This window comes from Pelophylax lessonae, assembly GCF_965119305.1.
Source record: "Pelophylax lessonae genome assembly, chromosome: 7".
Lineage (NCBI taxonomy): Eukaryota > Metazoa > Chordata > Amphibia > Anura > Ranidae > Pelophylax > Pelophylax lessonae.
The window spans coordinates 271779282-271805983 of NC_138774.1; the positions used below are offsets into that span (position 1 = coordinate 271779282).

At 46.5% G+C, this 26702-nt stretch overlaps 1 protein-coding gene across 1 annotated transcript in view; it reads right to left on the reverse strand.

Annotated features, from left to right (window-relative positions):
• ODF2 (outer dense fiber of sperm tails 2) overlaps window positions 1–26702 on the reverse strand; it is a 99600-nt gene that overhangs the window by 38017 nt on the left and 34881 nt on the right. The window contains exons 9-14 of the mRNA XM_082263945.1: window positions 25712–25783; window positions 25508–25624; window positions 21423–21608; window positions 15975–16084; window positions 2293–2428; window positions 608–718 (exon numbers count right to left, since the gene is read on the reverse strand). Coding sequence (XP_082120071.1) covers window positions 608–718; window positions 2293–2428; window positions 15975–16084; window positions 21423–21608; window positions 25508–25624; window positions 25712–25783 — 732 coding nt within the window. The remainder of the gene's footprint in view (window positions 1–607; window positions 719–2292; window positions 2429–15974; window positions 16085–21422; window positions 21609–25507; window positions 25625–25711; window positions 25784–26702) is intronic.

The following is a 26702-nucleotide window of genomic DNA, read 5'->3' on the forward strand; positions in this document are numbered from 1 at the left end:
CATTATGGAATGCACTAGCCCTGACTGTCCCAGGGGTATTTTTATTGAAAAAGCGTTTCCGAGGCCGGAACTCCGCTTTAAGTGGGGAGGGTCCATCGCTTTCGGTGAGTAGGGTCCCAGAAGGGGATTGAGATACTCTGCACTGGTTATCGTTTGTAGCACTACCGGCACTTTTTCTTATTATTATTATATTGCACAATATATTGGACTTTTTTTTATTACTATTAGCACTTTTCAGAGTATAGCACTCAATATATTAATTTCGAACACTAGTGCACTCTCTAATTATCTAGGAATTTTTATAACACCTATTTATGTATTGGAGAGGTAGTGTTTTTGTCATTGTTGCAAAAGCTGTTTTTCTGTTAGTGTCAAAAACAAGTACCCGCTCCCCCTGAAAGGTGCAAAAAGTGGCATCGGAGGAGGGGAGGAGACAGATGAGCAGAGCTTCCACATTTGGGTGGAACTCCGCTTTAAAGCCAGAGGCTCAACATAACTAGGCAACTAGCATTGTCAGGAGTCCGGTTTCTTTGTATAGCACAGCTGAAACTGGTAAAGCCAATATTAAAAGGTGGGGGCAGGCACAGAAATGAGTAACACGACAAACCTGATCTTTATAGGTATCGACGAGACCTTCATACTGACGCAGAGAATTCTTGAGCTGCTGGATTTCATTATGAGCCAATGTCAGTTTCTCCTCCACAGCGGACAAATGGGTCTACAAGGAGAAAAACAATGTATCAGTCAGTGATGGGCACGCGCTAATGTATGCTTATTAGTCCTTGGCTACCACTGCAGTGTATAAACACAGGCATAATGCTGGTCTATAGTTCTGCTGCCAGCTCTCTATCGCTCACTGTCAGCTGTCAGAGCTGCTGTATGTGCCAGAATATGAGGCAGTGAGCTGTCAGCAATAGTATAACTTGTAAGTGTTTATACACGGGCAATGACAGCCATGGATGAGTGAGCAGTAATACTGTCCTCAGTGTCTGTCAGTTCCACTGTCAGTTCCATTGTGTGTGTACATATAGGGGTTGATTTACTAAAAGGAAAAAGCAAGAGCAGAAACTTTGCTGACTATCATCATCCAATCATGTACAAGCAAAAATGCTGTTTTTTTTTTATTTTTTCTTGCACATGATTGGGTATTCTTTGCAAAAGTGAAGCCCTATCTCATTTAATAAGCTTTGGAGCAACTACACTTAGAGTGCAACTGCACTTTGCAAATTGCAGTTGCGCTCTAAGTGTAGTTGCTCCCAGTGGCGGCCCGTCCATTGGGGGCGCCACCCCCCCCCCCCCACCCATGCGTCCAGCCCCCTAATCTACATGCAGGGCGCCGGACGCATGGATTCCAATGGGGTTTTTTTTTTTTTTTGAAGCACGTGATTAGAGCCAGAGGCTCTAATAGGCTTCAAAAAAGGGTGGGCTCGGGGAGCAGAGCACTGCGCCCTGAGCCCACCCAGTTGTGTGACAATAGTGAATGAATATTCGCTATTGTCACACAGATCCTCCTCCTGGCCAATCAGGAAGCGAGTCCTGAGACCCATTTCCCGATTGGCCGAAAGGAGAAGCCATGCCATTGGCCAAAGGGGGGAAACACAGGATACTAAGGGGAGGTCGCCGCTGCTCTGCCTGCCTGCCCTCCAAATGGTGAGCGAGTTGGCGACCCGGGGGGGGGGGGGGGTTGGTGTGGTCAGTTCACCGCCCCATGGAGTGCCAGCCGCCACTGGTTGCTCCAGAGCTTAGTAAATGATATAGGGCTTCACTTTTGCACAGTCTTTTTGCCTTTAGTAAATCAACCCCATAGTGTTGTCACAAGAAAGGGGAAGCTCACGCACAGCAGTGTTGTGGATGGAGGGAAATCAGAAGGGCAAGTGAAGATAGCGATCTGACACTTCCAGTAGTGGTGAATCTTTAGACATCCAGACAAGTGGATTTTTTTAGAAGGAGATCCCTCAAATTTTTTTTCAGTATAGGTTTCTTTTAAAAGTCTATACAGGAGTAACAGAGCAACACAGCTGAAAAATAATACTGACAAAGTTGTACTGTACTGCCATGCCTTACAGGGGTGTCAAACTGGCAGCCCTCCAGCTGTTGCAGAACTACAAGTCGCATCATCTTGCCTCTGCCTGTGGGAGTCATGCTTGTAACTGTCAGCCTTGCAATGCCTCATGGGACTTGCAGTTATGCAACAGCTGGAGGGGTGCCAGTTTGACACCTGTGCCTTACAACATCAGATTTGGTAATAATGCAGAGAAAAAAAAATGAGTGTAACTTAAACTATGGTGCAACCTTAAGCTTCTCATGCTCCAGGCGAAGGGTGGTGTTCTCCATGGTCTGTTGGTGGAGTCTATCCAGGAGAGAGTCCCGCTCAGACCGGGTCTTGTCTTCAATGTTCTGACTCTCCTCCAGCAGCTTGGCCACTCGGCTGGTAAAGACATACATAGGGGAAGATTTATACAGCAGTAGTATGATCTTATTGCACTCATATGACATACATACGTATGTGTGTGTGTGTGTGTATATATATATATATATATATATATATATATATATATATACACATACAGGGGTTGGACAAAAATATGGAAATACTACATGATTTGCAGGTGTGAAAGTGGCAACACGTTTTTCATTGAAAGCAGAAGTGATGTAACATTCTTTTGCTTCCGCTGTGTGATGAGACACCTAGCTAACAGGTGGGAAGCTTCGCCTTCGTCATTCACTGCGAGCGTTGCTAGTAATACAGAGTCATGTCAGAGCTTACTGAGTTTCAAAGAGGGCAAAATGTTGGTGCCGCTTAGCTGGTGCCTCTGTGACTAAAGTTGACAGTTTGTTTGCGGTGTCCCGAAGTACAGTACCAAAGCGTATGACGGCATATACAGTTAACGTCGTCTGACAAGCATAAACACGGTCGACATGGTCAGCTGACAGAAAGAGACAAAAGGATATTGCGCAGATTATGAACCGGATTTTTGCATGAAGAGTGGTATCAGATTCTATTGACCGCCATCCAAGCTTTATATTTGTCCAGTCCATTCCCAGGAGAATTCAGGCCGTCTTGGATGCCAAAGGTGATCCAACACCATATTAGGCAGTGGCGGCCCGTCCATTGGGGGCGCCGCCCCCCAATCCGTCCGGCCCCCTAATCTACATGTAGGGTGCCGGACGCATGGATTGCAATGGGGTTTTTTTTTTTTTAAGTACGTGATTAGAGCCAGAGGCCCTAATAGGCTTCAAAAAAGGGTGGGCTCGAGGCGCAAAGCACTGCGCTCTGAGCCCATCCAGTTGTGTGACAATAGTGAATGAAAATTCGCTTTTGTCACATGGATCCTTCTCCTGGCCAATCAGGAAGCGAGTTCTGAGACCCGTTTCCCGACTAGCCGAGGAGGAGGAGACTGAGGAGAAGCCGCCGCTGCCTGCCCTCCACATGTTCAGGGTGAGTAGGCCGTCGACTGGGGGGGTATGATGTGTGGGCTGTTGTGGTCCGGGGGGGGGGGGGGGGGGTATGGTGTGGTCCGTCAGCCGGCATGGAGCACCAGCCGCCACTGATATTATGTAACTATTTCATTCTTTTACCTCATTTGTTTCCATAATTTTGTCCAACCCCTATGTGTGTGTGTAATACCTCTGTATCAAACATATAGAAAATACCTACATATACATTGAGGAATTATTGTAATTAAAATGAACTCAGGGCCCTGATCTGTATCATATATAAATCGTATTCCAAAAAGAACATAATTTCTCATCTTAATCTGAGGGTGATTGATATCCATAAATCATGCAAGACTCTTAATGAACTCATTTTTCGTTTATAGAACACCAGCCCAATATTTTTCCAAGGGCTGCCCTCTCATATAACCCAGATATAGCGGTTTCCCAGCCACAGGACCAGTATTAATAACGCTAACAACTACTATATCACTGGTATTGAAGTGATGGTTGTAAAGGCATATTAAGGGTAACTGCACACTGTATTGATGTTTGAGCATCAGTATTCCTAGCCACAATTTCTTGCGTTGATTTTGCACATACACGAGTTAAATCAATTCTAGCTTTCAGAATGTAACTTTAAAGGTTAAGTTCACCTTTTAAAAAATATAATGCACTTTTTTTGTAGGTAAAAAATGTGCATTTTTTAAATTTTTTTCCAAGGAGCCTGCCGAGCATTGCACCTGCAATGAGAAGATCGCTGGTGCAATCTCATGCTCCTGCAGACTATCAGGATAGTTGTCTGCCCATACATGATATGGACAGGCAGTTATGTAAGAGCAGGAAGAATCCATGAACTATCAAAGCGCTCACCAGCACCCATGTAGTTTATTGAAAACTATAAGCCGTCAGCCGCAATGGCTGACTGTACTTGTAGGCATTCATTCATAGGAAACTGTGAGTGAATGATGTGGCCGTGTGGGTGAAGCCCTGCATGGCCGTACTGTTTTCAAATTGTGACAGCGGTTGCTGGGAGAAGCTCCCATGCCCACTGTCACAGGACAGGGATGGGGGGAGGAGTCAGCTGTGTGGGGTGCAGATGCTAGAACATGTTACATGGTCTACCCTAAAAACGCATGCAACAGGCGTGCGCATGATGTGTGCCAAGCAGAGTCGTCTTGCCGCATGGGCAAGCTGGGCAGTTGCCGGGGGGGCCCTATCTGCCAAGCGACCCAGCCAAGCATTAGTCCTGGCTCGCGCGTGCATCCTGCTGCCGAACTTAGGTGGCAAGCGCCTGTCGGCCCTGCGCTGCTCTCAGACCACTTGGGCTGTGGAGCAGGAATGCCTGTCCGCCTCCACCGAAACAGGCACACACAGGACAGTTGAGTCTGACTCCTGTCCGTGTGTGTTCACTGGATCCAGCCACTAAACTTGGAAGCTGTCATTAGACTGGCACTGCTGCCAGACTAATCGGGCCATGGAGCGGTGCCCACAGCAGCAAGAGTGCCTGCCTACTTCAGGCACACGCCAGGACAGCCGCAGCACAAGCTGCAAGGGCGGAGACATTGCTGTAGAAGCCTAAATTGGAAGCCAGCATGGCAGAAAAGAAAGACAGACAGAAAGGGTAAGTACTAACTTTTTTTATGTGCAGAATTTAATATTGTCTCTGAATGTTCAGAAAGCCAAAACATCTGCATGTCACTTTCATTTTGTATAAAATTGATGCCCAAATTAATTAGGATATCAGTGCATTTAATTTTTTTTTCGCTTTTTTTTTAAATTATGTATTTATTTGTTTGCCTTTTTTTTTAAATCATTTATCACATTTTTTTTTAGCCTTTTTTAAAATTATTTATTTAATGTTTAAATGCTAATTTTGTTGGCGGTACCAATAAATATCACCTTATCTATAATTTGCATTTTTATTCTCGTGGGTGATTGTGTAGGCAGGGCCCTGATGCACTGCATTGCCCGGGGGCCTATAATGCTCTTAAGATGGCACCGGTGTCAAGTGCGCCTAGGCACACCCTAATCATCTTTCTGTGTTGATTTTGTCCCAGCCTGTGTTCCGATTTTTCCAGCAGCATGAACAGCTGAAGAATCCTGCCCTTGGGGTCCTGAAGCTCCCCCGCCATCTCTAAGGGCTCTTTCACATAAACGGCCAGTGGGGCTGCTGACCTGTGCTTTTTACTGCACCCTGCTTATGCACCTAAATCCTAACCATCCAGTCACAGCTGTGGCATTTTTACCTGAGGCAGCAGAGTTTGATTGACAGGACTGCCTGTCAAACTCACCCATTCGTTCAATGGGTCCCATCTGCAACTGTGAGCTAAATGCTTGGCTCGTAGTTATGCTGCGGTCTTGCAATGTCTATATTGCTATTTCGCAATTTAATTGGAAAGTAAAAAGACGCACCAGGAGGCAGCAGTAGCACCTCTTGATTGCCTGTCAGCCCCCCTCCAACTTCTTTAAATGACCAACCATTTTCCAACCCACATATGACCAATATCATCCATCAACCAATTCCCACCCCCAGTGTACATACCTACCACAGGTATCTCTATACCTTCTGCTGACAGGCAACACTCCTAGCCTCTTCCGTCCTACCAATTGACAGACCTTATTCCATGGTCACTTTCATCCTCCACCTCCCCAACATCCCTCCCTTGTAACTCCATAGACACCTTCACTGAAAGTCATCCTTCCCCAACTGACTCCCCTCCACCCACAGACATTCCCCACGCTGACATACCTTCTACACCCCTCTCCTGTACATCCTGCCCTCTCTCATACCCTCCACACGCCTCTCCTATACATACTGCCCACTCTCATACCCTCCACACTCCTCTCCTGTACATACTGCCCACTCTCATACCCTCCACACTCCTTTCCTTTACATACTGCCCCCTCTCATACCCTCCACACTCCTCTCCTGTACATACTGCCCTCTCTCATACCCTCCACACTCCTTTCCTTTACATCCTGCCCCCTCTCATACCCTCCACACTCCTCTCCTGTACATACTGCCCTCTCTCATACCCTCCACACTCCTCTCCTGTACATACTGCCCTCTCTCATACCCTCCACACTCCTCTCCTGTACATACTGCCCTCTCTCATACCCTTCACACTCCTCTCCTATACATACTGCCCCCTCTCATACCCTCCACACTCCTCTCCTATACATACTGCCCCCTCTCATACCCTCCACACTCCTTTCCTTTACATACTGCCCTCTCTCATACCCTACACACTCCTTTCCTTTACACACTGCCCCTTGTCATATTCTTGACTCTCCTCTCCTGTACATACTACCGAGGAGCAGAGGCGAGACCAAAGGGTAATGCCACAAACTGATAATGCTCCTCCTCCCACGGAGAAAGCGCTGGAGACCGACACATATTGGATTGTGAAAGTAAGAGTCCTTGATGTCAATGGAGGCAAAAAAAATCCCCCTGATGCAGAGAAGCCACCACCGTATGAATGGACTCTATTCTGAACTTCTGCACCCGAACAAAGCAGTTCAGCGCCTTGAGGTCCATAATTGGACGCACATTGCCTGCCTTCCTAGGTCCTGTAAACAGGTTTGAGTAAAACCCCTGAAAACTATCTGAAGTTGGAACCATCAACTTTTACAGTAAAAGGTATTGCACCGCCCCAAAAATAGCCTGTAAGCGGACCAGGGACAGTCGCACAATGGAAAGAAGGGTAAGATTGAAACTCGATCTTGTAGCCGGACCAAATGACCTTGTGGACCCACTTGTTCTTGTACCAGGGGAGTCCATGAGTCCGGGAACCAGTGAAGACGTCCCCCACCCCAGATACGGGCGAGGGCGCACCTTCATGCTGAAGAGGCCTTGTCCGTGGGTCTGGAGAAGCCAGCACTTGACTTGCCAGACCAAGTTCGCTTGGATCCTCCAGAGGAGGCCTCGAAGGGCTCCGATCCCTTGTCAGTGAACCCTGAGGGACAAAACAACATCTTATAAGCTGAGAAAGAGGGCCCATGTCTACGAGGGTCTCTGCCCTTAGTAGACTGCGGAAGAAAGGTACTCTTCCCCCCTGTGAGACCTTTAATGATGTCATCCAGGGTAGCACCAAACAGGCAATCTCCTTTAAAAAGGTAGATCAGTCAAGGCCTTTTTAGAAGTATGGTCCGCAGACCAGCATTTGAGCCAAGACACATCGAAGGAACACTGCCGAAACATAGAACCTCTGCCGAAACAGAGAACCAAGCCGCTAGGGAAGCTGCATTCAAAGAGGCATCACAAATAAACTGCAGTCCCTGGACCAGCTACTCCCCTTCCAGGTCAAGGGACAAAAGCTTAGTCTATTTGGTCAGAGTCTGTGACAACAGGGCAATGGTGATATTGGCCTCAGTGCCGAACCAGCCAGGGTGTACATAATGCAGACCACAGCCTCCGCCTTCCTGTCGGCCGGGTCCTTAACCACTTTACCCCCAGGCCTATTTCGGACACTTTTTGTTCACAAGTTAAAACCAGTATTTTTTCCTAGAAAACTACTTAGAACCCCCAAACATTATATATATTTTTTTAGCAAAGACTCTGGAGAATAAAATGTCGGTCATTGCAAATTTTTTTGTCACGCAGTATTTGCGCAGCGGTCTTTAAAACGCCATTTTTTTGGAAAAAATTAGAAAAATCACATTTCACTGCATTTAAAAAATACTAAACAAATGGATTTTTGTAAGATCTTACCGTAAAATCCTTTTCTCTTAAGCTCATTGACAGACGTAGTCTTCTTGATTCTCAAGAGCTGGGTTATGTTGTCTCCGCAGGAGTAGGACTAGGCAGAAAGACAAAATGTTCTGGCTCCACCTTAGGGGCAGTCCCTGAGGGCATATCCTCCCTCTCTCTGCTACAGGGAATCAGTTCTGTTTAAAGCAGTACAGAGAATTTAACCCAACCCAACTCAATGATAGAGGGGCGGGTACTACGTCTGTCAATGAGCTTAAGAGAAAAGGATTTTACGGTAAGATCTTACAAAAATCCATTTTTCTCTATCGCTCATTGACAGACGTAGTCTTCTTGATTCTCAAGAGCTGGGACATCCAGAAGCAGTGCCACAAATGAGGGGTGGGATTGACAAAATCAAATCCAATCTAGAAGGCCCAACCGGTGCCAAACTAGAAGTTTTAAAGGCTCATTATAAACAAAAAATGAGACTAAAGAAAAAATTTTCCAACGGAAAAAAACCCTCGAGGTAGACCACTGGTCTCCTCAAATTGCGGCCTGCAAGACCTTGCGGCCAAACGAGGCATCAGACGATGCCATTACATCAACTTTATAATGTTTAGTAAAGGTATGCACCGACGACCAGGTAGCCGCCTTGCACACCTGGACCACTGACGCCTGATGGCGAAAGGCCCATGACGCACTAAGTGCCCGAGTGGAGTGCGCCTTAACAGGGAACGGGGGCTCCCGACCCTTAATAGAATAAGCCTGCACTACCGTCTGTCTGATCCATCTGGAAATGGTCGCGGCAGATGCAGGCAACCCTTTTTTGGGTCCATCTGGGATCACGAAAAGTGAATCCGTCTTGCGAAACGAGTCTGTCGTTTTCAAGTATACCCTGATCGCCCGGACCACATCCAAGGAGTGTAAAGCAAACTCCCGAGGATGACTGGGCTTAGGACACAGGGAAGGTAATACAATTTCTTCATTCAGATGAAATTCTGAAACCACTTTTGGTAGGAAGGATGGATTCGGACGAAGAACCACCTTATCTCTATGAACCACCAGATATGGTGAACGACAAGATAATGCGGCCAGTTCTGACACCCTGCGTGCAGAAGTAATAGCCACCAAGAAGGCCACCTTCTGGGACAACGTGGGTAGAGGAATCTCCCTAATATCTTCAAAGGGAGGTTTCTGAAGAACCGACAACACTAAATTAAGATCCCAGGGGGGTAACGGCGCGTGCACTGGCGGAGCCAGATGTCGCACCCCCTGGATGAAGTTCCGCACCAAGGAATGAGTAGCCAAAGGCTTCTGAAAGAAGATGGCTAATGCTGAGACCTGACCCTTGATAGTACTCAAGGCCAGTTTCTGCTCAACCCCTTGTTGCAGAAAAGCCAATATTCGACTAATCGAATAAGACCGAGGACGGAACCCCAAAGGTTCACACCATGCAATGTAGGACTTCCATGTGCGATGATAAATCTTTCTGGAAGTCGCTTTCCTTGCTTCAACTAGAGTAGGAATAACTGAAGCTGACAAACCTTTGTCCTTCAGCACCTGGGTCTCAATAGCCAGGCCGTTAAAGCCAGCGATCGTAAAGCAGGATGGAAGATCGGTCCCTGAGACAGTAGATCCTCCCTGAGAGGAAGTCTCCACGGGACGTCCGCCACCAGTCTGACCATGTCGGCGTACCAAGCTCGACGAGGCCAGTCCGGAGCTACCAGGATTACTGGGATTCCTTCCTCCTCTATCCTGCGAAGAAGTCTTGGCAGTAACGCGAGAGGAGGGAAGGCATATATTAGCTGGTATTGCCCCCACGGGGCGATCAGTGCGTCTGCGGTTTCTGCTAGAGGATCGCGGGAGCGAGCCACGAATCTCTGAACTTTCCTGTTGAATCGTGATGCCAACAGATCCACATCCGGGGTGCCCCACCGTAGGCACAACTGGTGGAAAACGTCTGGATGGAGGGACCATTCCCCCTGATCCAGGGTCTGACGGCTGAGATAATCTGCCTGCCAATTCTCCACCCCCGGAATGAACACCGCAGAGATTGCTGGAACAAATCGTTCCGCCCAGCGAAGAATGCAAGCCACTTCTTTGGCCGCTCGGACACTCTTGGTGCCCCCCTGGTGATTGACATAAGCCACGGCCGTGGCATTGTCCGACTGGATCCGAACCGGGCTGCCCTGGAGCTGCTCGGTCCAGTGAATCAGACAAAGTCTGATCGCTCTCAGTTCCAATACATTTATCGGTAACCTGGATTCTTCCGGGGACCAAAGTCCCTGGACAGATAACTGACCGAGAATTCCTCCCCATCCGGATAGACTGGCATCCGTGGTCACTATCGTCCAATATATTGGCAGAAATGACTTTCCCTGGCTGAGCATCGGAGACCGAAGCCACCAAACCAGAGACTCTCTGGTCTGTTTGCTCAATCGTATCTGATTGTCCAGGGATTCCGGATTCCGATTCCATCTGAGAAGAATCTCTTGCTGGAGAATTCGGGTATGGGACTGGGCAAATGGGACTGCTTCGAATGAAGCCACCATCAACCCCAGAACCCTCATGCAAGTCCGAAGGGAAGACCAGTTGTTGGACAGTAACAACTGGACTGCTGATTGAATCTTTCGGAGTTTCCCTACCGGAAGAAAAACTCTTGTCCTGACTGTGTCTAGGATTAGACCCAGATATTCGAGCCTCTGGGTGGGAACCAGAAATGACTTTTGCTGGTTCACCAGCCACCCGAATTCCTGTAAAGAAATCATAGTAATTTCTATGTTTTGTAGCAAGGTCTGAGGAGACTCTGCATGAAGCAGGAGATCGTCTAGGTAACCTAGAATCGATATACCTCTTTGGCGCAGAAGTGCCAACATCTTTGTGAAGACCCGCGGAGCCGTGGCGAGACCGAAAGGTAACGCCACAAACTGATAGTGGTTCTCCTCTACGGAAAAGCGTAGAAACCGCTGGTGTCCTGCAAAAATGGGAATGTGAAGATAGGCGTCCTTGATGTCTATGGACGCTAGGACATCCCCTGGATGCAGGAAGGCTGCTACCGTGCGAATGGACTCCATTCTGAATCTTCTTATGTTGACGAAAGAATTGAGTGCTCTTAAGTCCAGAATTGGACGCACTTTGCCCTCTTTCCTGGGTATTGTAAACAGGTTTGAATAAAACCCTTGAAACCGTTCTGTCCAAGGAACGTGGACTACCACTCCTTGTTGTAGTAAATCTGTGACTGCTCTCCGCAGATCTTCTAAACGATCTGAGGATAGTCGGATATTGGAAGGGAAGAATCGCGCCGGTGGGAGAGATCGAAACTCGATCTTGTACCCTGACCTTATGACTTCGCAAACCCATTTGTCCGGGATTCTGGAAAGCCATGGATCCGGGAACCGGCGAAGACGTCCCCCCACCCCAGTTATGGGTGGGGGCGCACCTTCAGGCTTTGGATGGTTTATCTTCAGGTCTGGAGGGGGCGGGCTTTTGCTTGCCCGACCAACGACCCCTGACGCCTCCTGCAGGAGCTTTGGAGGACTTAGTTTTTTCACCCGCTGGACGAAAAAACCTCTTGTGAGCAGAAAAAGAAGGCCCTCGTCTTTGACGAGTTCCTCTACCTTTAAAATTTTGCGGTAAAAAGGTGCTCTTTCCACCGGTGAGATCCTTAATGATCTCATCTAAGTTGGCTCCAAATAGACGCTCTCCTGAAAAGGGGATATTAGCCAATGCTTTTTTGGAACCTTGGTCGGCTAACCAACCTTTTAGCCACAGTGTACGCCTGAGAACCACTGCTGAGACTGATGCTCGCGCCATTAATGGAGTGGCGTCTAATGCCGCATCACACACAAACTGTAACCCCTGTATCATTTGTTCCAACAAATCTGATACCGCCTGAGGGACTTCTTCTAAGTCCCGGCGTAACCACTTGGTCCATTCAGTTACAGCCTGCGAAACCAGACCAATAGCTATTATAGGTCTGAAAGCTGATTCAATCAAGGAAAACATGGTGCGAGACATAGCTTCTATCTTGCGATCCACTGGATCTTTAAAAGACGGAGCGTCTTCTAAAGGAATAACCGTGGCTTTATTCAATCTAGCAATTGGTGAATCCACCACAGGTGGTTCTGTCCATTTCTTAATAAGGGTTTCCTCAAACGGATAACGCCTGTCAATGCGTTTAGAAATAGTAAAAGTGCGTTTTGGCAGACGCCATTCTTCTTCGATTGGATTGCCAAAACATTTGGGCAATGGAAAAACCTTCGCCACTTTGATGCGTTTTTTAGTCCCAAAAGGGATTTCAGTTTCAGCTATCTCTGATGGAATACCCTGTAACCTTAAGGTTTCTTGAACAGATACAATGAGTGCGTTTACCAACGCTTCCTCTCGGGCTATGGCGGATGCCGAAACATCCTCCTCACTGTCTGAAGAGACAGGACCCGAGACACCAATCCCAGATGAAGTACCTGCAACTGCAGAAATAGGCTCAGAGTCTGAATCCGAGGTTTCAGATAATAAGGGGTTAGGCGGGGGCCGCTTTCTTGCGCCCTGTCCCTGACAAGCCACTTCCACCCGGGACACAAAAGTTTCCATAATAGCTGACAATGATTCAATTGTCAATGGGGTGCTGGAGGATCCCGCAGACCCCTCGAGGGGATCCGAAAGGAGATACATGAGTGGCAGGGTCCATGTTAATACAGGACACCTTTGCCAGCAAAACAAAAAAACTTTTTTTTTTTTTTTTTTTGTGTGTCTCCCCCTAGCGCAATAGCGCCCCTCAGAGTACCTGCTTCTCGATCCCAGAGAGAGAGAGAGAGGGACCCCCAAGGCTCACCAACCGATGCAGTGCAGTTTCCAACCAACTGCAGTCAGCGTCTGTCTTACACAGACTGGAAGGAGCTGTTTGCTTTTTCCCGGGTAGAAGGCGTGGCTCCGCCCCCTGTGTACGCCTTCCGGCGTTCCCAGCCCTCCACGAGGTAGCTGGGCTCACAAAACATGGCCGCCCCCATAGAAGAGACATAAGACTCCAAAAACATGGCGGCCGGCGTGACCTGAGGACATACATGCATTCGGTCTACGGCAAAATGGCGGCGGACCGCCGAAATCGTCTTCCCAGCACATCCACCTGCACTCTGCTAAGAGGTGATATATGGATCTACAGAGATACACTACACATAAGGTAGGATTATACCTCCTATGTCTGCTGTAATGTTACAGTCTGCTGGGTAGAGTGTTAGCTCTTGAACCAAGTCCACTTCCCACAAACACATGCTGTATTACAAGGGGGACTTGTAAGTATCAGATATATACTGACCATATATGGAGGGGCCCATAATACATACTGCCTCATAATGAGGAAAAAAGGGAACGTTTTACTCACCATACCGAACCGACAGGCACCCTCTCTTCACAATACCCTCTCCACCGGGGTGGGGGTTTGTGGACGCCTCGACTCTCTGGTACCTGGCGTCCAAGCGAGACTTTTAACTCGCAAAGTCAGTCCCTTCACCGGGACTCCGTCGCGGCCGACCCAGCGCGGAGCTCTGGTCTGCACGCGCTCGTAGGCAGAAACCGGGGTGACCACTGGATCTCAACATCCAGCCCGTCGCCCGGCCCCGCATACTTACTTGAATATGTCGCGGCCGACCAAGCGCAATGCCATGGTCTGCGCGCGCTCGTAGGCCGGCTGGGGTGACCACTAGTGTCGCCCAGTCCGGCATTTTTGCTTGAAGATCTCACAGGAAAAAACACTGGAGAAAACTACCTAAAAAATGTCTTTTTCTTAAAGAAAAAAAGTCTTGCCAGGACCAAAAGATCCCAGCAAGGAACTTAGGTCCTTACTCCTGACTAGACAGAAAAAAACTGATTCTCTGTAGCAGAGAGAGGGAGGATATGCCCTCAGGGACTGCCCCTAAGGTGGAGCCAGAACGTTTTGTCTTTCTGCCTAGTCCTACTCCTGCGGAGACAACATAACCCAGCTCTTGAGAATCAAGAAGACTACGTCTGTCAATGAGCGATAGAGAAAGTAAAGTTAGCCCATTTTTTTTGTATATTGTGAAAGATGATGTCACGCCGAGTAAATAGATAGCAAACATGTTACGGTTTAAAATTGCCCCCCCCCCGTGGGATGGCGACAAACTACGGTCAATAGAGATCTCAATCTGCGACGCTTTAAATTTATTTAACGGTTACCAGTTTAGAGTTAGAGTGTAGCTCTTTTTTTTAAATTATTGCCCACGCTCTGGCGATCGCGGCGATACCTCACATGTGGGGTTTGAACAGCGATTTCATTTGCGGCTCGACTTGCGTATACGTTTTTTTTTGTGCGCGAGCTAACGGTGACGGCTAAATTTTTTTTTTTTTTTTTTCCTATTTATTTTTTCTTTTTTTTTAACTTTATTACAGGTTTTTAAAAAAAAAAAAAATCTGATCACTTTTATTGCTGTCACAAGCAATGTAAACATCCCTTGTGACACCAATATGTAGTGACAGGTACACTTTATGGAGGGATCGAGGGTCTAAAAGACCCTAGACCCCTCCACTACACTTCCCTGTATGCAAAACGCCGAAAACGGCATTTTTGCATACAGCCGTTTTTCACATCTGCCGCCTTTTGCAACAGAGTAACCCGGATGTGACGTCATGGACGCCGCCTCCGGGTTACGTCATCGGAGACCCGATTGATGCCGTTTCCGGCATTCATCGGGACTCCATCCAGCCGGCGGACACGCCGGCTGGGTGCTCGGGGCTCCCGGTGCATCTCCATGGCTCAATGGCAAAATAGCTGCCGTGCTTTCAAGAAAATGTCGGCCCCGTGCATCTCCATGAGGCTCCCAGGGACCCAGGAGGGACCCTAGGCTTCAGAAAACAGCACAGGCAGGAAGGGGGGGCCCTGGTAGGAGCCCCCAGCAGGTACAATTGCCCCATCGACAGCCGAACGCCCAGGCGCCGGCGGCGCACCCCCTCCTCCCCCAGCGCCAGCACAGCACCCTGCCCCCAACCCAGGGGGTGGACCAGGCCACCCCACAGCCCCAGCATCAGTGAAGGGGGGGGTGGATTTGGGGGGTAATATGGCCCACAGGAACCACCAGACCGGTGAGGGTGGTGCCTAACAGGAAGGAGGGGAGCCCAGGGATCCAACCGTCCCATGGAGGGGCCCACGTCCACCATAAAACCCTCCAGGGGGAAAGGGGGGACAGCTACTCACCATTCCAGGAATCAGGCGGGCACGGCTCTAGACAGCACCCCTCACCATCAAAATGGGGGGCTGTCGGCCAGGAGGAACGCTGCGACTCGGGCCTAGACCCGGTCGTATGCAACCTCGCAAGGCATTTAACTTGCAGGCCAGCCCCTGTCTGGTGGGGCTATGTTGCGGCCAACCTAGTGTGGAACTGAGGTTTGCGCACGCGCTGGCCAGACTGAGGTGACCACTGGATCTAGATTATCCAGCCCGTCGCCCAGTCCAGCAGTTGATTATAGATCTCACAGGAAAAAACCAGGAGAAAAAAATATCTATCTATCTAAAAAGGATTTGCCAGGACCAGAGATCCAAGCAAGGAACTAGGTCCTTATTCCTGACTAGGCAGAAAAAATCTGGGTACCTATATCAGAGAGAGGGGGTATACCCCCTGGGACTGTCCATAGGTGTAGCCAGACTTTTTTTCTGCCTAGTGTCCTACTCCTGTAGACGGCAGTATAACCCAATGGATAAGAAGATCAGACTATTTTGAACACCCACAAATCTTAATTTATATATATATATGTGTATATCCACACCCCGTTATAGATGTCCCCCATATTCTGCCACCCTCCTCCAACCCTCAGTTAGCACATTGACCATCCAACTTACTCATTCAGCATGGTGACCTCACTCTCCAACTGGCTCTTGTCTTTCGTTAGCATGTTGCAACGGCTCTTCAGGGATTCCATGCTGGACAAAGTAGCAGAAAGTTCAACATTCTGTCATAAGAAAAAATAATTTATTTTAGATAAACTCTGGGAACTATCTGCAGAAAGGGCCTGCTTGAAGACAAAACAGGAAGTGAGAAGAAATCTCTCCAAAGCAAGGGAAATCCCCTCTTGGACAGGTATTACAGTAACAAACTGGTTTTACATTTTATGTTTATTAACTTTATACAGATAAAAATTAACAGGTGTCCCATTGAAAATTTTTTTTTTTGCGATATTTTTTTTTTTTTTTAAACATAGAGTATACAAGCTTCACATGAGGATCGTACAAAGTAGGGATCGACCGATTATCGGCAAAGCCGATATATCGGGGGCCGATATGCACTTTCCCCGATATATCGGAATCGGCCCCTGAGGTTAACGATATTGCCGATATTTCGGGAAAGTGCTTGTACCGGAGTGATGCCTGCAGCTAGAGGCATCACCCCGGTACCGGCATCCATAGCCGACGGTCGGCTGTCTTGTAATGAGAACCGATGTGGCTGAGAAGCTGCTTGGTTGTCATTACAAGGAGCAGGAGGGGACGTCTGGGAGACCCGGGCAACCAGCCTGCAGGCCTGCCGAAGACCCAATCAAAGCCACATTAGACTCTGATCGGGTCTCCATATAATGTCATGATGTCATGACGTCCCTTCCAGGTACTGGCGCCAGATTTAAAAAAAAAGACAGCATTCAAAACAGCCAAACCTGGCATTTTGAATGCTTTTAAGTGCAGAGGAGGGGTTTGGGGTCTTTTAGACCCCCATATCCCTCCACAAGAGTACCTGTCAAGTAGAAAAAAAAAAATGTTTTTAAATGTACGAAAATATCAGCCGATAGCGATACGCGATGACCAAAATATCGGTATCGGCAATGAAAAACGATATTGGTCGATCCCTACCAGAGTTCCTCTGTAATATTATATTGCTACACTCCTGTTAGGACTGCCTTTAGATCAGGCATACCCTACGTGTTAGAGAGATTGCAAAAAAAAAAACCCTCTGCACAACTGAAACATTTTCAATTTTTGTTTTAAAATAATTAGATTTCTCATGATTTTCTGTATCTGATAATGGTAACCCAGACAAAGAGAGTGAATATTCATAGCTAGAACCCTGTTAGTTTATCTTGTGCGGTCTGTGTCCTGTTTTAACTGAAAGATTAAATGGAATGTAAAAGAAAATCTTAGAGTGAGGAAGAATTCCTCTCTGACAATTGTTTCCATTAGATTTCCCCTCACCTCTTGTGCTGGTTAAAGCGGTTGTAAACCGCTGGGTGCCTTTTTTTTTTTCTTTCTGACCTGCAAGGTGAAACTTTCCTGAAAACAAAGCCTTCCAACGATGCGCTGTCGTCGCTGGAGGCCGCTTCCATCTTCACCCGTCTTCCTTTCGGGTGCGCATGCACGGGGGAGCTGCCGCTTACAGCACATGATTCTGAAGTATTGGCCTGGGTGGCCCGGGAACGCACTAATGATGTCATCCGCTGCATATATAGTAAATATCTCCTAAACGGCCATTTAGGAGATATTTACAGTACCTATAGGTAAGCCTTATTATGGTTAAGTCAAAGATTCAAGTTTACAACCCCTTATAACAACTGGTAAAATATGGGATTCCCTATTATTAACCAGGACTATCCAGTGGGGTCATAAACAGCAATAAAAACTTGATAGGGGTCCCCACACAATCTGAAACTTAAACATTTCTTGCTATAGATTAGATACACTAGGGGGGTTGGATTTAGCCTTCATTTTATGGACAGTGTAGGACCCACTGACAATGGGGTACTTTGACGTAGTGGTGGGCTTGAGCACGATATGGCCATATGGTGGGACAAAATCCCCATTTTTACTCATTTTGATTGCCTTGTTATATTTGATAGTCATTTCTTTTCGCATGTGTATGCTATCCTCTGTAGTTCTATATGTATGTTGCTTTTTATAGCAGCACCAGCTTTAGAAATGCATGTTCAGGGTGTGCTCCCCCCCCAACCCTTTGTTTGTTATACAGCTGCATAGTAGCCAATCCGCTTCTAACTTCAACTTGTTCAAATAAGCTTTGACGAAAAAACACCCAGAAGCGGATTGGTTTCTATGCATAGCTGCACCAGATTTTGTATGCTCCAGTTTTAGTAAATCAACCCCTAGGTGACCCAGTCAAAAAAAAAAAGCAAGATGGAATAGTAAATTGAATGTTAAATATGTGATACTGCTACAGAATGTAACCAATGACATTCCATTAACCAAGCTTGCTATGTCAAAACGCTTTAAATCTGTACTTGCTTTTAAAATAATATGCATTTAAATTAGGGATCGACAGATTATCGGCAAAGCCAATATATCGGGGGGCCGATATGCACTTTTCCCGATATATCGGAATCGGCCCCGGAGGTTACTTGATCCCTTGATAAAGTCACGCTGCGCTGTGACGCAACGCGTCGGGAGAAGCCGTCTGACGTCATTTCCGGTCCGCGGCCGAGACCGGATGTCTGTGTATTGCAGCGCCATACCGCTTGCCACGCTACTGATTGTACTACATGCTGTTTGCCTATGAAGATAAATGTGAGTTGATCCCCGTATGTTTTATTGAAATAAATTGCATATTTTAAACATACTACACTATGAAGTCCTTCCCTTTACTTGGTGTTTGACCCTCAAAACCCACCTAGGATACCGTCTCCCCTGATGTCTGATGCTGGTTACCCATAAGGACCATTACAGCCTGCCTTAAAGGGACCACCACAGGACCATTCACTACCCTATTGGAGACCCTGCTACCTATTGGTACAAACACTCTTTAAGAGTGTTTTGGAGGTGAGCGGCCATTGCACTCATTTAAGGATATATGCTCACCACCACACAAAAAGCAGTTTCCAGCACCTTGTGATTGTTCACGGTTTTCCGCACATTCGGCAATTTCTTGCACATCAGCACCTTTTTATAGAATTTGCATTTATTTATGAACTTATGAATTGCTTATGAACATTTGTTCATACGTATTTATTTATATGTGCCTTTACCCTCACTTTTTGGATCATTTGGGTTGATTTATTTGCATCTTTGTTCTATTTATACATTTTCTGTTATTTATATACAGTCACAGTCCATTTATTACACAGTTATCTACTGGTTTTTACTACTGTGTATTTATTATTTTTTTTACCTCTTTTTTTACCTTTTTTTGATCATACCTTGTTGGTGTTTTGATCAGTTTACCATCACTTTGGCACTTTCTTCACTGTCACTTTTTTCTTTTCAGTGACACTTGCTCGTTTATCATTGGTTTATTTCTTTGCTGCTATCTATTTCAGTCCTATACACACGTTTATGCATTTTTATGCACTTTTGGCACTTATGCACTTTATCACATCACTATTTATTTGATGTCACAGATTTTATTATTGATGTGTATATTTTAAGTGTGTTCTCTTATCAAGTTTTATTGGGGATCAATTGAGCGCCGATTTTATAGTTTTTTACTTATGTCATGACGGGTACTGTCTGGCGCCAGATTAAAAAAAATGGCAGCATTCAAAACAGCTCAAACTTGGCAATTTTAGTGCAGAGGAGGGGTTTGGGGTCTTTTAGACCCCCAGATCCCGCCACAAAAGTACCTGTCAAAAAAAAAAAAATATATATATTTTTTTAATTGTACAAAAATATCGGCCAATACCGATATGCATTGGCCAAAATATCGGTATCGGCAACGAAAAAACAATATCGGTCGATCACTAATTTTAATAAACGCCCGCTGAGACAGCAGGCATGATGGAATAGCTGGAAGTCTGTAAACCCTGCATTTTTTTAAACTTAAAAAAGTAAACATGTTAAAAGTACAAAATGAAGATGACCATTCAAAAGCCTCCATACGTGATCTGAGGTTATAAGATGCAAGAGCACTGGGGAGAGGGGAGGAATCAGTAAGTAGATGTTGGAAGGATCACAGCTCTAAATTCAGACCTATAAATTATAGTTCATAATTTACCAAAGCATGCTGAGACTTGTAGTTCCTCAGGCCCCTTTCACACAGGGGAATCCGTCGGCGGACTCTGTTTTTCTCAGCGGGGGATCGATCCGTCGATCCCCTGCTGAGCAGGCGGATGGCAGCTCTGTCTCCGCGCTGTGTGCAGAGACAGAGCTGTCAGATCCCTGCTGTCCTCTATGGGGGAATCGGATGGGAACGGACCGACTGTCTGTTCTCATCCGATCCGCTGGAAGGATGGAAAATAGGGTTTCCATCCGTCCAGATTTGTCTCCGCTGACATCCGATGCCCCATAGAGATACCTGAGGCATCCGTTCAGATCCGCCAAAAAAACGGACAGGTGGATCTGAACGGTCTGCCTGTGCAAAAGGGGCCTAAGGGCCCTTTCACACCGAATGCAGTTGGCTGCATTTTGAACTGCACTCAAACTGCATTGACAGCCCAAAATCAAGGTAATTCTATGGGCATAGTTCACATCATTGCAGTGCAGTTTAGCACAGTTAAAGAGGTTGTAATTTAACAACCATTAAAAGTTTTTTTTTCAACCTAAAAGAGAAACACATAATGAGCTAGTATGCATCGCATACTAGCTCATTATGAAATACTTACCTTAGAACAAGCCCCCGCCGTGCCGCCCGCTTACCTGTATGACGGGTGACATGTTCAGTCGCCCGTCTTCCGGGATCGCAGCATCTGGCCATCTGATTGGCCGGAGCCGCGGGGACGTCACTCCCACGCGGGAGCCGACGGTCGCGGCACGGGGCTCTGAAGGAACGGCACCAGCGGCCGTTCCTTCAGAGCGCATGCGCCAGTGATGTCACTGGCTGCATGTAAGGTAAATATCTCCTAAACGGTGCATGTTTAGGAGATATTTACAGTACCTATAGGTAAGCCTTATCATAGGCTTACCTATAGGTAAAAGTTGCAGAGGAGGGTTTACTTCCTCTTTAAAAAACAAAAAGAGCATGCTGCATGTTTCCGCACCGCAAATGCAGGGAGCACCCTACAAACGCACTGTGCCCCTTTAAGCCAAGAAAGCCAAGCTCAAAAACTTAGAGCAAAATGCTAAACGCATGCAAAATGCATTGAAACACACATCATGCGTGTTTCAAAAGTCAAAAACATGCAGTTATTTGCCGTTTCTGTTGTGAATGGGCCCCAAGACCTACATGGCCAAAGCCTATAGGGTAAGGTACAAAATCTTTACACTAAGCTTCATATCTGAATGAGTCTTGAGGAAAAAACATTTTGGCGCTCTATAGCAAACAGCTTGGAATGCCCACTAGCCCACCCTATATAAGAAACATGCTGATTGATTGCTATGTGAACCATTGTTCCTCTGACACCTATTATACGCTCTATGCATCACCTTCTCCATCAGCTGAGTGCTGAGCAGTTGCACTTTCTCCTCACTTCTTTCGGCTCGATGTTTCTGGACACGAACGGATCTCTTCAGAGCTTCTTTCTCTGGCTCCACTCGCTGTCTCTGATCATCTAACTGAACAGTCAATAATTTCATTTCTTCTTTGTGCCGAGCTTCGTTGTGCTCCATATTCTAAAGGGACAGATAAATAATACTTGTTTATTAAACATTATTTGCCATTGATTAAAAGACAAATCTTGATTGGTCGCTATTGCTAATTTTTTAACCACTTGCCGACTGCCGAACGACTATTTATGTCGGCAATCAGCCCCTCACAGGCAAAGCGACGTAGATCTACGTCGCTAGCCTGTGAGGCTCCAGGGAGCGAGCGCGCGCCGCTGGAGGCACGCTCCCGCTTGCTCACAGCCCCCCCCCCCGCACGTGTGATTGGCGGACCTGATGCCCGCCGCTCACTCGCGATCGTCGGTTACACCGGGAGAAAGGCAGGCGGCTAGTGTAAACAAAGCCGCCTGTCATTCTCCCCTGTGTAACAGCAGAGATCATACGGTCCTGCTATGGACCGTAGATCTCTGCTGTTACATCACTAGCCACGTCCAATCACAGTAAGAAGCACGCCCCCTAGGGACACACTTAACCCCTCCTTCTCAAATAAAGTTAACCCCTTCCCTGCCAGTGTCATTTTTACAGTAACAGTGCATATGTATAGCACTGATTACTGTAGTAATGTCACTGGTACCCCCAAAATTGTCAAAAATCTCAGTCAAGGGTCCGATCTGTCCGCCGCAATGTCGCAGTCCCGCAAAAAAAAAAAAAAAAAAAAAAAAAACGCAGATCGCCGCCATTACTCGTTAAAAAAAACAATAAAAATGACAAAAATCTTACCCTTAGTTAGTAAACGCAATAACTTTTGCGCAAACCAATCAAAATACGCTTTTTGCAATTTTTTTTTTTTTTTACCAAACATATGTAGCAGAAAACAAATTGGCCTAAAATGTTAAAAAAATTTTGATTTTTAAATTTTTTTGGGGGGAATTTCATATAAAAAAATTTGAAAAATATTGTTATTTTTGCAAAATTGTCGCTCTTTTTTTTTGTTTATAGCGCATGATCAAAAAAATCGCACAGGTGATCAAATACCACCAAAAGAAAGCTCTGTTTGTGGGAAAAAAAGGACGTCAATTTAATTTGGGTACAGCGTCGCACGACGGCGCAATTGTCCGTTAAATTCACGCAGTGCCGAATCGCTAAATAGGCCCTGGTCAGGAAGGGGGTAAAATCTTCCGGGGCTTAAGTGGTTAATAATACATACGCCCCTGCTAGTGTACCTTCAGCATCATGTCATGCTCCACCTTATGGAAAAGGATACTACCTTGCAGAGGTGGAAATGTGGGCAGGTCAATGTGGATCTTTTGCATAGTTTATGGATTAGCTTTTTGCATGACTTGGAGATAGGCCCGACCCACAGACCCATATTGCACCCACAAGTCCAATGTGGAAATCTCTACTAGGAGCTGAAGCTTTGGCACTGGACTGTAAATCAGTGAGAGTTTAGCCTCAAGTCAGGCAGAAGTGAAGGTTCTAGGTGTAGCCCTGCTGAGAATTGCACTTTCTGGATGCCCCTGGGTTACCCGTAGCAACAGTCTATAAAACGTATCACTAAGTCCTTGGCTCAGACAATGAACAGTCCAGGGAATTTGGTTCTTGTGTTTTATTTAGAACTGGGATGGGAGAAGAGATGAGTGGGATACTCCAACTATGAACTATGAACAAATCTGAGGACAACTAGCTGTAGTGTGTGGCAAGGCCACTGCTTCCCCTTGCCACTGAAGTGAAGAGTATGATCCTGTGATAATTTATCTTCGGGGTCCTAACTTGGCACCCCCTTTCTCACTTGCTGTGAAAGGGAGGATCAGAGAAGATAGGCTCACACAGCCTTTATACACAATAGAGAGGATTAAACCCTTAGGTTCCACAGTGAGTATAACAAGCGTGCTTTACTGCATATACAGACTGAATTTTCTGTTGTGGGCTTAGTAAAACTTTAATCTCCCCACTGGGACACAGATTGCAAATAAAATAAAAAAAAAAACAGAAAAGAGTTATAACACTTCATTACTTTATCCAAAATGAAAAAAAAAAAGTTTTGCCTATTCTAATTGAAGGACCACTCAGCCCAGAGCGCCGGAGAGAAGAAGAAGACTGAGCCAGTGAGTGAGGGTAAGTTAAGTACCGTAATACAGGCCCACCTGCCCCTCATCTACCCAATAGAATGCATGTGCTTCCATTGTGGAGCTCCTCATAAATGTGGAAGGGTTAGGACTGCAAGTAATACAGGGTGCCGGGATGTGGCCTTGCTGCTTATGCATGCATTTGCAAATGTGTGTCAACTAAACCCCTGTTTTTAATGCATACTGTTGGACAGGTTAATTCGGTTGGTAAGCAGACTGCTTGGTGAGTTGAGCTGGGAATTTCCTCTGTTTTTGTCTTTCATGCTTTTGCCCGTCCATGTGCTCCTTGCTGTGAAGGCCAGTTATAGATGGGGGCAGGGGCTATTTCTTTGTTACTGGAGTAATATTGGTGGGGGGGACACAGTGGACACCTTTGCTGCCAGTGTGCTATGTGCTGGATGTCCATGGTGCCCCTCCCCCTTTGGGGAGTGGGGAGGACTGGGCTACCTCCAGGCCCACCTGCCCCTCATCTATCCATTAGAATGCATGTGCTTCCACTGTGGAGACCCTCATAAATGTAGAAGGGTTAGGACTGCAAGTAATACAGGGTGCCATGAAGGTCTATAACCCGCTGCTATAATGCTGTAACACTATACCCTAAGGGTTATCTGGTAAGTGGGCCGTGCATGTGGTGGAGGTGAAGGACAGCACATACCCACTGAATGGATTTCCTTGAATGGTTTTGTAAACCCACCATACTCATCTGAGGATACGGGCACTGAAGCACTTTTGTCTGGATATAGACATTATTATTCACGTTGGATATATATATATATATATATATATATATATATATATACACACACACACACACACACACACAGGGCTTTTTTTCAGCGGGAACGCGGGGGAACGCAGTTCCGGCACCTCCAGAACTGCATGTATGTAATGGCAAGGGGTGCTGGAGGGTCTATTGATGCTGGCTAATAGGGAATCTATTGCTGCAGAGGATCGGAGTCTATTGTTGCTGGGGAGGTCTTCTGTTGCTCATAGGGATTTATTGTTGATGGGGTGGGTCTTTTGCTGCTGGTGGGTCAGTTGTTGCTGGGAGGGATTTATTGTTGAGGGAGGGGTCTTTGTTGCTGGCAGCTGGAGGGTCTATTGATGCTGGCTACTGGGGAATCTAGTGTTGCTGGAGGGGATCCATTTGCTGCTGGACGGGATCTATTTGCTGCTGGAGGGGATCTATTTGTGCAGAGGGTCTATTGTTGCTGGGGAAGTCTGTTGTTGCTGGTGGGGTATCATGTTGCGGGGAATCAATTATTGCTGGGAGGGATCTACTGTTGAGGGAGGGGCCTAATGCTGCTGGAGAGGCTATTGATGCTGGATGTTGGAAGTCCATTGTTGCAGGGATGGATCTATTGTCGCTGAGGTGTCCATTGTTTCTAGATCTATTATATTGCCTTTCTTGTTATCGTTAATTCTCTAAAAGGGGTGGTACTGGGAGGTGGGTAGGAGGTGAAACCAAGGAATGGTGCTCGAGGGTGTGTAGGGGGATGAAGTTAAGGGGTGACTCAGAAGGGAGGAGTTCCTGCACCTATTCTCTAAGAAAAAAAGCCTTGTATATATATATATCACTCTTCACGGAATTTTCACTTTTTATATTCGATTGATACTTCAATTTTTTTGTGTTTAATTTGAGCGCGGTAATACAAAGAAAGAAGCAGCAGCAGTCTGAGGAGCTGTCAGCAGTATAGGAAGTGAATAGAAATCTCTACAACAGAGCCCCAGATAGCAGCAAAAATCTGAAGGGTTCTAACCGTTCTCCACTCTATCCAAAACTAAAAAAATGTTTTGTCCAGCCCTACATGAAATATTTAGCCTGAACCCATTTACACTTACCCTAAGTTGAACGGAGAGGCGGTTATTTTCAGCCTCGCGGCTCCTCAGCTGCCCTTGTAAGTGAGCTCTTGTTGCTTCTAAAGACTTAGAATATTCAGTCGATGTTCTAGCTAGATCCTATGGAACAACAGGCATGATTACAGAATATAAACTAGAAAACACTGGCAAAAAATAAAAGGAGAAAAAAAAAAATGCTTTTCAGACCTTTTCTGTCTTTAGCTGAACCCGCAGATCTTCAATCTCCTTGTCTCGCTCATGAAGCCTCAGTTGGAGATGCTGTAACCAAAAATATAAAGAATTAGAACAAAGGTAGAAGACGCAGCAGCAACTTTATGGTTTATCCTAAGCTGGTCTCATATGTACTGATTTGATAAATCAGAACATCGATTGAATAAAATTGTCATCAAACCTAATAAAATCCAATGGGTTAAAGTTGTTACTGTTTTTTTGATTTAAAAATCAAAAGAAGGAAAAAAAAAAACCCGCAAGTCACATTTTGTGCTTTTAAGTCCATCAAGTCGCAGCCAGAGGAAATCTGATTTAAGGATCAGTATGGGGTTTAAAAAAAAAAAAAAAACACAACCTTCATACTTCCCTCCATGCCAGCGACGCGGGGGCAGGGCCGAGTCCTGCTGTCTGTGTCAATGGATGCAGCAGTGGGACTCTTGAGTGCCCCCATGGAAAGCAGCTCTCCATAGGGGCACACGATGAAGAGGAGGGGCCAGGAGCACCGCTGGGGCACCCCAGAAAAGGAGGATCGGGGCTGCTCCGTGCAAAACCCTTGCACAGAGCAGGTAAGCATAACATGTTTGTTATTTGTTAAAAACAAACCTTTACAATCCCTTTAACCACTTGCCGACCACGTTGTGTATATTTACTGCAGCAAGCTGGCTCCTACAGGCAAAACAACGTAGGTATACATCGCTCGCCTGGGAGGAGCTAGGGGCGAGCGCGCATTGCCGGTGGCATGCTCCCGCCCCCGATCGTCAGCCAGGAAGCCGATGCGGGTGCCAGGCGGCTCCGATTGCCACCTAACACCCACGATCGCTCCCCGCTGAGAGAGAAGGACGGTAAACCGTTGTAAACACATCTGACCGTTCTTCTCCATGAAATGATCACAGAGCTCCTGTGATCCTTCTATATAGGATCACAGGTCTCTATGGTCATCTCAGAAGCCCAACCCCCATACAGTTAG